The 15,008-nt window shown below is 32.9% G+C and overlaps 1 protein-coding gene across 1 annotated transcript; it reads right to left on the bottom strand.

Moving 5' to 3' along the window:
* Window positions 1-8,867: 8,867 nt before the first annotated feature.
* LOC137835643 (alcohol-forming fatty acyl-CoA reductase-like) lies at window positions 8,868-14,590 on the bottom strand. The gene is made up of 10 exons (XM_068644241.1): window positions 14,348-14,590; window positions 14,144-14,247; window positions 13,210-13,412; window positions 13,018-13,118; window positions 12,701-12,893; window positions 10,932-11,093; window positions 10,451-10,532; window positions 10,097-10,363; window positions 9,564-9,691; window positions 8,868-9,411 (listed from the first exon to the last, which is right to left on the bottom strand). Exons 1-10 carry the CDS (start codon window positions 14,526-14,528, stop codon window positions 9,258-9,260), a joined length of 1,575 nt encoding a protein of 524 aa, XP_068500342.1. The 5' UTR covers window positions 14,529-14,590; the 3' UTR covers window positions 8,868-9,257.
* Window positions 14,591-15,008: the final 418 nt, after the last annotated feature.

Here is a 15,008-nt window from a genome sequence, read left to right as displayed (position 1 = left end):
TATTTTGAATTTAATAGCAAACACTATCATTCTTAAACATTTTTTATCACAAAAAGAAAAACTTCTTAACGATACGTTTCTTTACCTTTCGTTCAAGAAACTATTTTATAACTTTTAAAGAAAAGTCTTGTTAGAAAAACGATTATCTTTTACCATAAAAAAAAATAACTTCTACAGAAATACATTATAAAACGATTTTTCATTTTAATTTGAGTTTCATTCCAAATTAGTTATTAAGAGATAAATTTAAAATTTAACTAAATTTTATAATATTTGCACCATTTATATATTATAAAAAAAATTATGTATAGGAAATAGGAGATATCATACATTAGTTTTTAAATTTATAATTTTTTCCACTTTTAGTCAATTAAAATTTGTCCTTAACATTCTTTTAGATGTACTTAATTACACCACGTGAAATATATAATTTATAATTAAATAAGCATATAAATATATCGTATTATCAATACTTACATATTCTTTGTTCTTTCAATTTTATTCAAACGTTCACTAAATGTTTTTATGAGTTATTTGGGCAATGTTCATAGTTGACAAAATAATTATTTATTTTAACACGATGATGTGACATAAGTATTACGACACCAAATTGTACATGAAACTGTGATAGTATTTTTAACATTCTTAATGTAAAAACGTAAAAGGGTTAAACTTAAGCACGTGAAAATAGTATGTTTTGTTGCTGTTTTTATGTTAATAATAATGTAGTTGGCACCAACAAGCCATATTTTATGCTTATTTTCTTTCCTTTCTTCAATTCTTTCACCTTTTTAAACCCAAACGAAACTTGTTTGAACAAAAAATAAAATGCGTAAAAAAATATTTATTTTGCCAATAAATTTTTTCAACATGAAAACTATAATAGATATTTTAATTCTTAAAATTAGTACATTTGAATTTAACTTTAAAAAAAAGATATTTTAATTTTCGAAATTGTAATACATGGCATTTTAATAGAGATAAATTTTAAATATATAAAAGAATATAATTCAAGTCGAGTGGATTAAATTTTTTATCCACACGTAAGTAAGGACTCAATTTCTTTACTAATTAAGGATTTAAATTATTTTCTTCTTCTCTTTGATGTTTTTGCATAAGAGAGGTGTTGTTGGTATAGGATTTGATAGATGGGACTTCTATATAAGAGTTAGTTGTGATGTATATTTTAGTTGATTATTAATTTAAATATGTGAAATATATTAGGTTAGAATGAAATATGATTCTATATTGGTTGTGTAAATGGTTGGAGGAGATATTACCGGACAAAATCATTATTAGATTTAATTAGACTTAATTACAGGAATATAATCACTATTAATGAGTCTATAATTAGACTTAATTAGAGGAATATAATCACTATTAATGGGTCTATAATTAGTCTTAATTACAGATGTTATGTTAGAAAAAGAATCTGTACGGTTTTGTACGGTTCTAATGCTATGATTATATATATATATCATTGCTATAGATGAAAGACAGATTAAATAAAACAGAAAATATTCTTTCATGGTATCAGAGCTTTATGTGGCACACGCTAGTGGAAGCAACAGTCAAGCCAACAATGACGACAAGAAACTTGAGATGGCAGGTCTGACCAATGAACAATGGAAGGTACTGGTTGATATGATCAGCAAACAAAAATCAAATGAATCAGAGAAAATGACTGGTAAGAGCATTTGGGATTTGTGGATTATTGACAGTGGGGCATCAAACCATATGACTGGGTCACTGGAAAATTTGAGTGAAAAGGAAACTATACAAGGGTGCCCCGTAGGGTTACCCGATGGTGAACGTGTTCTAGCTTGCGAACAAGGAACAGTGACTCTTGAAGAAGGACTTGAATTGAAAAATGTCCTTTATGTTCCCAAATTAAAATGCAATTTACTTTCAGTACCTCAATTGACGGATGAAGAAAATTGTGTTGTAACATTCACTGATAAATTGTTATTATACAGGACCGCACTTCGAGGACGCTGATTGGAGCAGGTGAACGGAAAGATGGGCTTTATTGGTATCGTGGGGTACGGAAGACTCAAGCATGTCATGTCAAGATGGAAAATCAACTAGCACTTTGGCACCAAAGATTAGGACATCCGTCATTTAAGATTGTGCAAATGCTTCCTGATATAAGTGGGAAATGTACTCGTGATGAGTTGAATAAAGTTTGTGAAAAATCGAAACAAACGAGAGATAAGTTTTTCTTAAGTGCGCATCAAGCTTTGAATATTTTTGATTTAATTCATTGTGACTTATGGGGTCCTTATAAAACTCCTTCGTGCTTCATATTTTTTGACAATTGTGGATGATTGTTCACGGGCAGTTTGGATCTATTTGTTAAAAGAAAAAACAGAGGTATCAGTGACTTTGAAAATTTTTTTCACACTCGTTGAGAGGCAATACAACAAATGTGTTAAAATGGTTCGCTCTGACAATGGAACCGAATTCATGTGTATAAAACAATATTTCATTCAACAAGGTATCCTTCACCAAACTTCCTGTGTCGGGACCCCGCAACAAAATGGACGCGTCGAACGCAAGCATCGGCATATTCTGAATGTTGCTCGGTCATTACGGTTTCAAGGCAATCTTCCCATTAAATTTTGGGGGGAATGCGTTTTGACTGCAGGCTACTTAATCAATCTCACACCATCCTCCATTCTAAAAGGAAAAACCCCTTATGAAGTGATCCATGGATGTGTACCCAGTTACGCGCACTTATGAGTATTTGGTTCATTATGTTATGCTCATAATCAAAATAGACAGCGGGATAAATTTGATAGTCGTAGCCGAAAATGTGTGTTTGTCGGGTATCCATATGGCCAAAAAGGATGGAAATTATTTGATTTGGAAACAAAAACTTTCTTTGTCTCTCGTGATGTACATTTTTTCGAAAATAAATTTCCATATTTTGAAGCCAAAAAGATGGACACTGCACCACCATTGCAAAACCCAATTATTGCCAACTCTTTAGAAACTGGAACGGACCCACATTTTCTTCATGAAGTTGCCTCCTCAAACCTAGATGAATGCATCGTCAACCAACCCATTGCATCTCCCATCCCAGCCAAGGAGGATGCTACCCTCACAGATGACTACGATCACACTATCAACGACTCCGATCCGTGTATAGAAGCCTCGACGCTACCCGCGGATCCACCGCCGCGTCCGACGGAGACGGCGGCGTCGGTTTCTTCACCACCGCTGACGGTCGCGGTTCCCCTTGGGCGAGGGCATCGCGCGAAGCTGCCTTCCGTACGGTTACGCGATTTTGTCGCAGCCACCACGATACCGTCAAGCCCCTCTGTTCTGTCACCTCCTTCAACAGAATCCTCAGGTGTTTCGTATCCTATACATGATTTTGTGAATTGTGATTCCTTTTCTAAACATCATCAAAGTTTTCTTGCCTCTTTACACACCGAGCAGGAACCCCTGTTCTTTTCTCAAGCGGTCCGAGAACCCCGGTGGCATGATGCTATGGCACAGGAGATTCATGCTCTCGAACTCAATGACACCTGGAAACTCACCGCTCTCCCTCCTGGAAAGAAGGCACTTGGGTGTAAATGGATCTACAAAATCAAATACAACTCGGATGGAACAATTGAAAGATTCAAGGTTCGATTGGTAATTCTTGGCAATCATCAAGTGGAGGGTTTGGATTACAACGAGACGTTTTCTCCTGTCGTAAAGACGGTAACCATTCGCACAACTCTAGCAGTAGCAGCCGCAAAAGATTGGGAGCTTCATCAGATGGACGTTCACAATGCGTTTCTCCATGGTGATCTTGATGATGAGGTTTATATGAAACTCCCTCCTGGCTTCCAAGAATCTCAACCAGCGGTAGTGTGCAAGCTTCAAAAGTCTCTATATGGCCTCCGACAGGCCCCCAGGTGTTGGTTTGCTAAACTATCTTCTTCTCTCACTCGTTACGGCTTCCAACAATCCCCGAAGGATCATTTCCTGTTTACTCTCAATAATAATGACATACAGTTGGTTGTGCTAGTCTACGTTGATGATCTTGTGATTGCAGGGAATAATGGTACTGCCATCCAATGTTTTAAAGGCTACTTAAATCAATGCTTTCATATGAAAGATTTAGGCCGCCTCAAGAACTTCCTGGGGGTTGAAGTTGCTCGCTCCCCCAACGGAATCTTCCTTTGTCAGAGGAAATATGCCTTAGATATCATTACTGAAGTCGGATTGTTGGGTGCGAAGCCCGCCACTACACCATGTGAAGAAAATCACAAATGGAGCTCCGCTACTGGTTCTTTTCTTTCTGACACGGCTACTTATCGTAGACTTGTTGGGAGGTTAATTTATCTGTGTTTCACTCGACCTGACCTTGCCTACAGTGTCCAAGCTTTATCTCAATTTATGCAAAATCCACGCTCCGAGCATTGGCAAGCTGCTCTTCGTGTTGTTCGATATTTAAAGGGGCATCCTGGACAAGGAATACTCCTACCTCGAGAGAACAACTTCTTACAACTCTTTGGGTGGTGTGATTCTGATTGGGCAAGTTGTCCACTGACACGGAAATCTCTCACCGGATGGTTTATTCAACTCGGCACTTCCCCAATCTCTTGGAAAACCCAGAAACAACAAACGGTTTCTGCCTCCTCTGCTGAGGCTGAATATCGATCAATGGCTAAGACCACCCGAGAATTAAAGTGGATTAAAGACATTCTCGCTTCTCTACATGTTCCTCATCCTGACCCAATTCGTCTTTATTGTGATAGTCAAGCAGCACTTCACATTGCTAAAAACCCGGTCTTCCACGAACGCACCAAACACATTGAAGTTGACTGCCACCTTGTTCGAGATGAAATCATTCACAAGCGCCTTCTTCCATCCTATGTGCCCACACATACAGAACTAGCTGACCTTTTCACCAAAGCTCTCGGTGCTAAAAAGTTTGGAGCCATCTTGGTCTAGTTGGGCATTCAAGACTTACATGCTCCAACTTGAGGGGATATTATCGGACAAAATCATTATTAGACTTAATTAGACTTAATTACAGGAATATAATCACTATTAATGAGTCTATAATTAGACTTAATTATAGGAATATAATCACTATAATGGGTCTATAATTAGTCTTAATTACAGATGTTATGTTAGAAAAAGAACCTGTACGGTTCTGTACGGTTCTAATGCTATGATTATATATATGTATCATTGCTATAGATGAAAGACAGATTGAATAAAACAGAAAATATTCTTTCAGTCTCATTCACAGGACACTCACAAATCAATACACCCTAATAACAATCTCAACAGTATTTCCTTTCCTGAAAATACTATGTCTTGATCACACTTTAACCTCATTACATACATCATTTAACATATCAATGCACCACTCAATCACATCATATTTAAACTTTCTAAACAATCCAAATATATCTCAAACTTTACTTATATACATAATTAATTCCAAATATATGCTCTGTAAATCAATCATCATTTAAAATCAAACAACCACTTCTCATCAAACATCTCATTAAGTAATTCAACAAAATATTCTAAAACAAGGTCAACTCATTTATATTATTATTCAAACACTTTCATTTCTCAATCACAAACACCTTCAATAACTTATTCACCTTAAAATCAATATAAAATATTCAAAGTCAACTAACTACGTCACCCTCACATCCAGAATCTTCTAACCTAGGGTTTTAATGAAAAGAATAAGACTAGCTTCCCTTACCTGGACTTGAGCAGATGCTCACTAAGAGCTCCAACCACCAAAATCTTAATCTTAAGGATAATCTAACCTGCACCACAAAGTTCTGATCACAAATCTAACTATATCACTATGACCCTGATCTAACATAGACTAATTCTGAAGATAAAAACCTCACATGCAAACTTAAACTAAAAGGCACCCTAACCCTATCAAAACTAACTCAGAAAATGAGCCAAAAATGAACTTACTCTATCTAAGATTCTGATCGGGCAATCTCGTAGAGTTCGGAGTCCAATGGCAGACTCCGATCGTCAAACTGATGAGCGAGGAGATCAGAATCTTAGAGAGAAGGGAGAGGAAAGAAAAAGGGGAACAAAAATGAACTTACTCTATCAGATATTTTGATCAGGCAGTCTTGTAGATCTCGCTGCCAGGAGTCTAATGGTGGACTCCGATCGTCAAACAGATGAGCGAGGAGGTCAGAATCTTAGAGAGAAGTGAGAGAAAAAGGAAAAGGAAACTTTTAGAGAAATGGTGGTTCTTTTAAAATGAAAACTGAATAACTAATTTTCTATTTATATAGCTTTTTCACTTTAATAATAAAATATTCAGGTGTCATTTTAATTGTACCATTTCTACTCTAAGACTATTTTTCTCAGTCCTTACATTATCTAATTCTTCATACAATTTAACATGTTTTAAATATTTATTTTATTATGACATATTTTGTACATATTGGTCAATCAACCTTCGATGCTAAAATTATCTCGTCTAGTCTCGACCGGTAAACATTATAATATTTAGATTAAGTTTTTTATATAAAAATAAATAAACTAAATTTAAAAGAAACATTTTAGAAATGCCTCAACCTTTTACAAAAATAACCTTATACGAGTGTGTAACTTAAAATGAGATAATTATTTTTTAGTTAGGTTTGAATATTAAGTTGACAGTTGGAACAGTAGATGTATATACGTAGGGTCCTGTTAGTGATGAGGATAGGGCCAGAGGCATATATATAGTGTGGCAGATGCAATGTCGAAGCCTACTGATTTGATGGTATGTGCAGGAACAGTTTGGAAGCTTGTGAATCAACAACATTTCATGCTTAAATTATGTTCTGTACTTTGGTCCATTTGTCACCACCACTTTAGCAAATGAAGCATGTAACATTTCATGCTGTTACTTACTGCATTATCTAACAAACACGGTTTACCAGCTACCAATGTTAAAGCCAAAACTTCCCTACTCATGCAATGGTAGATTAATTGCATGTCTTCACCTCCATCCAATCAAAACAAAAAAACCTTTCCCATTCATTTACATTTTATTTTTTTTCAAAACCCAATGATTTGATTCACATTGTCAAACCGACCAAATCGTACCAAAATCAATTATTTAAATATTATTATATTATTTATTGGTTTACTAATATACAAAATATGTATGTGAGGAAAGAACCAATATATTTAGCTTAATTCATGTTTAAAAATATGTGATAGAAGAGTTTTCACATTTTTTATTAGTAAAACTGTAAATTATTATGAAATGTTTTAAGAATATCTCAACCATAACCTCAAAAAATGGTTATATGTGTGCAAAGTTTTAACATGTGAAGCGGAAGATAAAATTAGAGTTAAATATATTTTTCGTTCCTGTATTTTATGTGAAACTGATTTTTGTTTTTAATATAAATTTTAGACTTTTTAGATACTTGTATTAAGGAAACTATTAAAATGAGTCTGCACTGTATCAATTTCAATTGCACTCGATTTTCTACTAAAATAACGAAAATGCTCCTATAAAATGATGAAAGTGACCTTAAATGAAAGAAGGGTATGAATAAAAAATACTTTCGGAACCTCTTTTTCGAAATACATTTTTGGATTTGGATTTCTAAAACACATTTCTGAATTCTAGAATTCTTTTTGGGAATACATTTCTAGAATTTGTGTTCCAGATTTTCTTTTCCAAAATACTTTTTTCATTACGAATTTAGTTTTTCAGAATGAGATTTTGATTTTTGAATTCGGGATTTTCAAATTTGAAACAATAGGATAATTTTGAAAGATGATAGGGTACAAGTTCAAAATCATATGGTGCAGGAATAAATTTTTGTAATAATAGTATCATATAGTAATGTTGAAATTTAAATTCGATTGTTACGTCACAAAAGAAAAAACATTATTAAAAATTCATTTTAATAATTTTTTTACTATAAGTATTTAGAATGTCTAAAGTTTGGACAAGTGACAAAACTAATTTGACAAAACTAATTTAACGTATATGGATGGATGAAAAAAAGATATTTAAACCTTAAATTATTAACCTTGAGAGGGAAAAAAATGCTAAAGCAAAATCAAATATTATTGGAAGAAAACAATATAGAGTGACTATAATTTTGATCTCTATATTTTGAAGAATTTCGTACAATATTATATACTTGTCTAGAATGTTTGTTAGCCTTAAGGGAGATAGATATTAGGATTTAATATTTATGGGCAACGTATATAAATACAATATACAGTATAACTATTCTTTTTTCTTTGTTTGTCTTTTCTGTAAAAGTGTGGACACAAGTTGTACTCTTATATTTTATTTTTTTGTTTATCTTTTTTTGTAAAAATGGAGATACTAGTTGTACCTTTATATTTTATGCTAGTTGTTCTACTTATAAAAAAGAATTTGTTACTAAGTGTAAATAAATTATTTAATATTTTACAGAATAACGAATATTTAATTAAAGTAAAGAAGGGAATAAATATTAGATCATAATGTTGTTGAAAAAAAGTTATAAATTAAATTAGAATAATGATGTAAAGATTTGTTTAATTTGATTTGAATTTTTTTTACATTCAAACCAAACCAAATCAAATTGTATAAATTTTTATGTTTATTTAAGATGTATTTTATCTATAAAAATCAAATCAAATTGTGAACACTCGTTAGTATTCTTGTGGGAATAACATTTTTAATCACTTTCTTCTCCTTTTTCAAGAGGATTTGGAAGTCTTTAAGCACACATTTGGTTAACATTTTTTTCTATGTTAACATGTTAGTGAAACCGATACCAAGTTTGTGACGGAAAAAAGCAACCAAAACAACACAAACTCCATTGAAGACCATTAATTGTACAAGAGAAAAATAAAAGCATTTGCTACACTTAATCAAACCTTTCAAACTTAATTAGCATTTAGCCAGTACCAATTACACTGATCTTGAGAAATAAATAGCACCAATGCTGTCCCTGTTGCACAATTTTAAACTTAAACATGTTTTTGATAAACTTCTCCGTAAAAACTTAAAACAAAAATAAAATGGTAACATTTGATGAACTTGTCTATGAAACTGAAATCAGTTTAGCTTATTCATTTTGACTAAAACTCTTTCATTTAACCATTTTTAAGTGAAAATACATTTAAACTGATTTAGTTTATAGAAAAACTCAATTCATTATTTTATCTTATTATTTTTGTAAGTTTTATGGAGAAGTTTCTCTAAACATAATCTTAATAAAGTTTACTACTCTCACCAATCACCTAAAAGTAGAACATCACTTAAAAATGTACTTGACAACACCAGGAAGATGGGTCTTCATAAAGTAATCCTCCCAATTAATTTCTTTTGTATCAAAGTAAAACATATCTATCTCTGTCCCACTTTGTTCTGCTGCCATTCTCAACTTCTCTGTGTTCATATCATCAAATCTGCATGCATAACATTCTCTGCCTCAGTTAATACCTCATGAAGTCAATAACTAAACATCTTAATGTGGTGTGTCTATGTTACTAGCTACATATAAAAAATGTGCATTAAATCTGAAGCATGCAAAGTTCCTATTGCAGTTTACAACACTTACAGGCCACTAAAGAACATGTAGGGTCTGTAAAGTTCAACCATCCGCATCACAACTTGGATCTTCCTGTTCAGCTCGAGATACGTTCCCTGAAAATACTGGCAAAGTGCAGTATTGGCAAGCTCAAGTCCCTATTTAATGGAAAACTTGTCAAACAAAGCCTTGTCATGCACCAATCATGTCAAAAGCTTTTAGTTGAAAACAACATGTAGTAGTTTTTATACCTTATATACCAGTTGTTATGAGGTTGAGTTGCATGTAATGAACTAATTACCAAGAAGAGCTTAGGTTTAATATATACTGTCTTAATGTTAGATGAATTTTTACACTAATCACAGGTCATTTCACTGTCAAACAATCTTGTTAAGTTAAGTGGGAGTGATGATTGTCATGAACCAATTATGTGACAAGCTTAAGCTTTTAGCTGAAAACAACATGAAGATGTCATGTCATGAACTATAATTATTCTAAAAAGTTTGATAATATATTAAGTATGTTGATTATGGATAAGGAGGGGAGGTAAACTAGAGAAGAACCTTCAATGGAAGGAGGTAGCGAATGAACATGTATCTCTGAAAGCTATCCATGCTGGTCAATACAGTTACTCTGCCAACTTTGACCGGTGTACCATCCTTTTTTATCCATGGTTTTGCTGTGAAATATTTCAATCCAAAGTCTTGGAGATTCAAGTACGTGAGTGGATTTCTAAGAGAGGAACCCACATGGTATATGATATCACTTGGCTGCTTTGCATGAGCCACCATGGCCACTAGCATAGCATTCACCACCATGTCTGCTGGGACCTACACATTAAATTCATAGGTTTTTATGAGATGGAGAAAAATTCATCACAAAACCAGACAACAAACGTATTTTGTGCAGCAACTCACCACATCCACAACTCCATTGATATCTCCAAGGAAGCATGTTAACTTTCCTTTCCCATAAGTCACAGCTAAACTGTCAATGGTTCTGTAACAAACAAAAGGGAAAATCGTCCACTTTGAGCTCATATATCTTCACTTCCACATGTCCATTCTCTTTAAACCAAATGCTTGTTTGTTTCATATTCTAACTATTTCCTTAAACTTTTTTATGGTTAAATGAGCATGATTAGTTGGTGATACTTAATTGAATGCAAGTAGTTGTTTCAGTCATTCATTGGTATAGATCAAAACTGTATACATGATTGGACCACAATAAACTCCTTTATCAAGCCAGTTCCACTCTCTACTCAATCATGACACTTATGTTTATTCATAGTTACATTATTAACTGAACAATATTCTTAACTAAAAATTTAAGTCACCCCTTTAAGAGAGATTGAGTATTTAATATTTGGGAAGTGAAAAAGTAAAATTTTTTATTTACCTGATACCCTCAACCCAACCAGGGAAAGGTTCTTTCATTGTGCTTGTGACAATGGTAGGACGAATAATAACAACAGATAGGTTTCCTTTGAGTTTTTCGACAAGCATTTCTCCCACTGCCTTTGTAAACACGTATGTGTTTGGCCATCCATACACCTTTGCCCTGATCATAACACACACAACAAACATAATAATTATGGTAATTTTATTTCCTTATTATAGTTTTCTACATCTCATTAAATAAATAATATTTTTACAGAAAATATGCAGAGAGAATTATAAATTGAGTCAGAAAAAATAATCATAATATATAATATATCATGGATATTTTATTCCACTCTTTCTATAATGTTTCAGCAAAATAATAATGCTTATTTTTTTAACAATTTTATTTAATGTCTTAGAGAACATGGACCAGCCTTTTGGTAGAGTCACTGTCCTTTCCATTCTCTAGAAAGATCTTGATATCATAAGCCCTTATGGGGCCAGACAGTAAAATCGTATATGCAACAGTTGAAGAGTTAAGTATTTTAAAGAATAAATATTATTAATATTTCTTAATATCTTTTCAATTTTTTATATATGTTTTTGTTGATCTTGATTTCACTTTTTTTTTTAAATATCACACTAACATATTTTAATTGTTTAAAAACATCACATTGTCTTTTTAAGACAAATTATTGTAAATATTGAAAAATATATAATTATGTAGAATATTCTAAAAAAATAGTTGAGAGGCATTATTTTAACTTTGTATTTGTAAATAAATTATTAGATATTTTTAAAAAGAGGGTAAAGATTATGGGCTGTTATGACTAAAACTTGTTAACTTGAGCCTTTAAATAGAAAATATGTAAATACTTGAATTTTCTATATATAAAGAGAAAGACAAATAATGTATTAATAATTTATTGTTTTTTCCCTCATATGTTACTTCAATTCAATTAACTCCTACCTAATTATAAGCTTTCTCATAGTAGTAGTAATTTTCCTTTATTAGCCTATGGAAGCATAATTTTTGAGGTAGAATAAGAAGCACACATGTAGGCTTCTAGCTACTATATAGTCTCCATCATGAAGCTTCACGTTTGGGGGTCTAAGTTGTCACATATGCATCATAAGAACTATTCCTTCAACTCTTCACACGTGTTTCTGCAGATTGTTTCATATTATCCATCTACCATAGTCATTGCACATTTCAGATGAATTGGGAAATAATATTATTTTGCATCGATCTAAGAGCCTCCTATTATTATGGGGTGACACGTACTTTCTTGATAGTTATAATGTATGTGCAAATGGTACTCATTAACATCCTTTTATACCCTCAGAGTGTGTGCCAAGTGTTTATGTGTGGGCCTGTAATCACTTCTGCATTGAATTGTGATTTGTCACACTTCCATTATTAACATAAAGGTAAAAATATTCACCTCAAATTCATATCTAGTGTAGAAACTATTCACTTTCATGTTGAATAAATATAATTTTTCCTAAATACAACTGTGTTTATGACTAATAAGACACATGTTAAAGCTAAGCTGAGTTTGAAAAGGTGGTTGAACTTGAACATCACTTGCCTGGACCATGTACTGTTCGTGTCTATTTTGAATTAATGGGAAAGATTAATACCTGATTTACTCTATAAGGTTTTAAAGAAAAAGAGAACTAGTGAAAAAAACTGTGACTTTTCTGAAAATAGCTAATCACAGAATATAGTTTCTGAAAATGATATGACAGTATGCTAAAGCGTGTAGGGTTGTGATAACAAACCTGCTAATACCCAGATTCTTCATGGCTATTTTAACATCACGTTCTGTGGCTCCTTGTTCTCGTAGTTCATCCAATTTGTTACACACTATTGTCTTTTCTGCATCGATGTCTAGGCCAGACACTCCATTCAGCGTTTCACCAAAGTGATAGGGGTCTTCTAGGATGAGTCCACCTCTCTCACCACATACATAAGCTGAAATATTTGACATGTAACATCACTGTGTGAGGCTAATTAATGTTTTTCATTTTATTTTATTCATGAATAAAACCCTTTTAAATATTCAGATGGATTGACACTGACACTAATTGTTCCTAACCTGTTGATACATGAAGAAGCACTTTCAGTTTAGTACATTGCTTAGCAAAGTTCATGACATACTTGACCCCAAAGGTGTTTAGATCCAACGCTATATCGTACCTACATTTAATTTTTCATGGAAGAAAATTAAGGCAAAAGAAATATCCAACTGAGTTATGCAAATATTAAATTAGCCCAAAAAAAGTGTAACCTTTCATCAAAGTTGGTAGTTGCAGCCAGATTGACGATAACATCAGTCTGATTGCAAATCTCTTCCCTCAGAGTTGAATCCTTCAAACCCAAACCCTCATAGGTGATGTCCCCCGGCACCAGAGTCACTTTTTCAGCAATGAATGACTTAAAATTTGAACCCAATTTTTCCTTTAGCACAATGAATAAGTCCTTCCCTATGATCTAAAATTGTCAAAAGTATATAATAAGCACCAATTTTAGCCACAAATTCAATGAAATGAAATGAGACTTGTTGTGAGAAAAACTCAAGCATGCTCATTCATTAATGATTGGGACAAGCATGCTCACTCATTAATGATTGGGACAAACTTGAAAACATGATGTATGAAGCAAACCATGCATCTAATTGAAGTCCTTAATCCGATGCTTAATTATAGTCATAAATGCTCTCAGGCCTTTTGAGAAAGTCACAAGACAGTTTTTGATAATGAACCATAGAGATCATGTTAACAACTGTCTGTGTTTGTTTGATTAAGTTTATAAGGGCCAATCAATCACACTCGAATCCATACTTATGAACATATAAGGGTATGATCATTAATATAATGAGAGAGCGAAAATTCAGAGAATGGCAAAGACTTTACTGCACCTGCTGAAACTTAATTATCATCACCACCATCATGATAACAATAATAATATAATATTTGTGCATTTATTATCGGTAATATACCCTTCTGTATAAGAAAGTATGGTTTGCTTTCCTTTACAATGACTAAATTATACGTATATATAGTAATATTAAAAACATAACCAAATATGATCTTATGAAAGGAAGTAGTAAATATGATAAGTGATATGATATAAAGAGATAAAGAGTTAATGAGATGTTTGATAACAATCCATAGATAATGAAGGAAAGAGAAATTATTGGTGTAGTATTTGTTCATATCTACCTCATTGTGCAAGCGATAAGTAGCAGAGTTGGCATCGGAGGCTCTTAAAAGAAGGAAAATCTTCTTAACATTGGGTTGAACCCTCAATATCTTCTCCAGTAAAACTGAAACATGCATACACCAAAGACATCACCAATATGGAAAAAAGGTGCAGTTAACACTTAGAAGGAGAGAGAGAGATAGAGAGGAAGAGAGCTTAGTTACTCTTGGCAAGAAAACCAGTGCCTCCAGCAATTAAAATGGTCTTGTTTTGAAGAAAGTGAAGAACACTTCCTACCTCCTCCATTGGAGAAAATGTATTGAGAAAGAAAAACAAAGGGGAAGTGGGTTGGTTCTCAAGAAGATGCAAAGTGGTGTGAGTTGAATCTAAATCAAGGCATTTCATATAAGAAGAGAGACAATCATGGAGCAATTATGACTTATGAGATGGGTTGTGGGTAAGCTGTTGGTGATAGTGAAGTCAAGGCTTCAATTTAACAAAAAAAAATTAAAAATCTCTCTCATCTTAAAAGGTTAAGTAAATAAAAAGTTTTAATATATTTAGATTACTTAGGTGATAAATAATTGAATTAATTGTTATATGGACTTTAATTAATTAACTATAGAAATTATTTTATTACTAAAGGGTTTAAATGTGCCTATAAATCCCACCACCAAACTGAGATTGATATTTGGTCCTTGCACATGAAGAGCATGAATCAGCTCAACGGTCCTCTGGCTCTGCCCTACAAAAAGTCAGAACTCAGAAACAATGACACAGCCTTAAGCTCATAAAATTATAAAGTTGGTAGAGTAACTGCTCTACTCCAATACTATATATATACATATCAATCTAACATTTCATCCTTGCAAATTAACATCAAAG

Source organism: Phaseolus vulgaris, chromosome 5 (assembly GCF_000499845.2).
Source record: "Phaseolus vulgaris cultivar G19833 chromosome 5, P. vulgaris v2.0, whole genome shotgun sequence".
In the NCBI taxonomy this organism is placed as follows: Eukaryota; Viridiplantae; Streptophyta; class Magnoliopsida; order Fabales; family Fabaceae; genus Phaseolus; species Phaseolus vulgaris.
Note: the sequence above shows the minus strand (reverse complement) of the source record. Positions and strands in the feature narration are given on the sequence as shown.

Excerpts from the sequence above, each read along its gene's own strand:
- LOC137835643 (XM_068644241.1), bottom strand. The coding sequence starts at position 14,528 with ATGAAATGCCTTGATTTAGATTCAACTCACACCACTTTGCATCTTCTT. Across the intron at positions 10,364-10,450 it reads TCAATGGAGTTGTGGATGTG|GTCCCAGCAGACATGGTGGT; the intron begins GTGAGTTGCTGC and ends TTTAATGTGTAG. Across the intron at positions 9,692-10,096 it reads GCTACCTCCTTCCATTGAAG|GGACTTGAGCTTGCCAATAC; the intron begins GTTCTTCTCTAG and ends TCCATTAAATAG.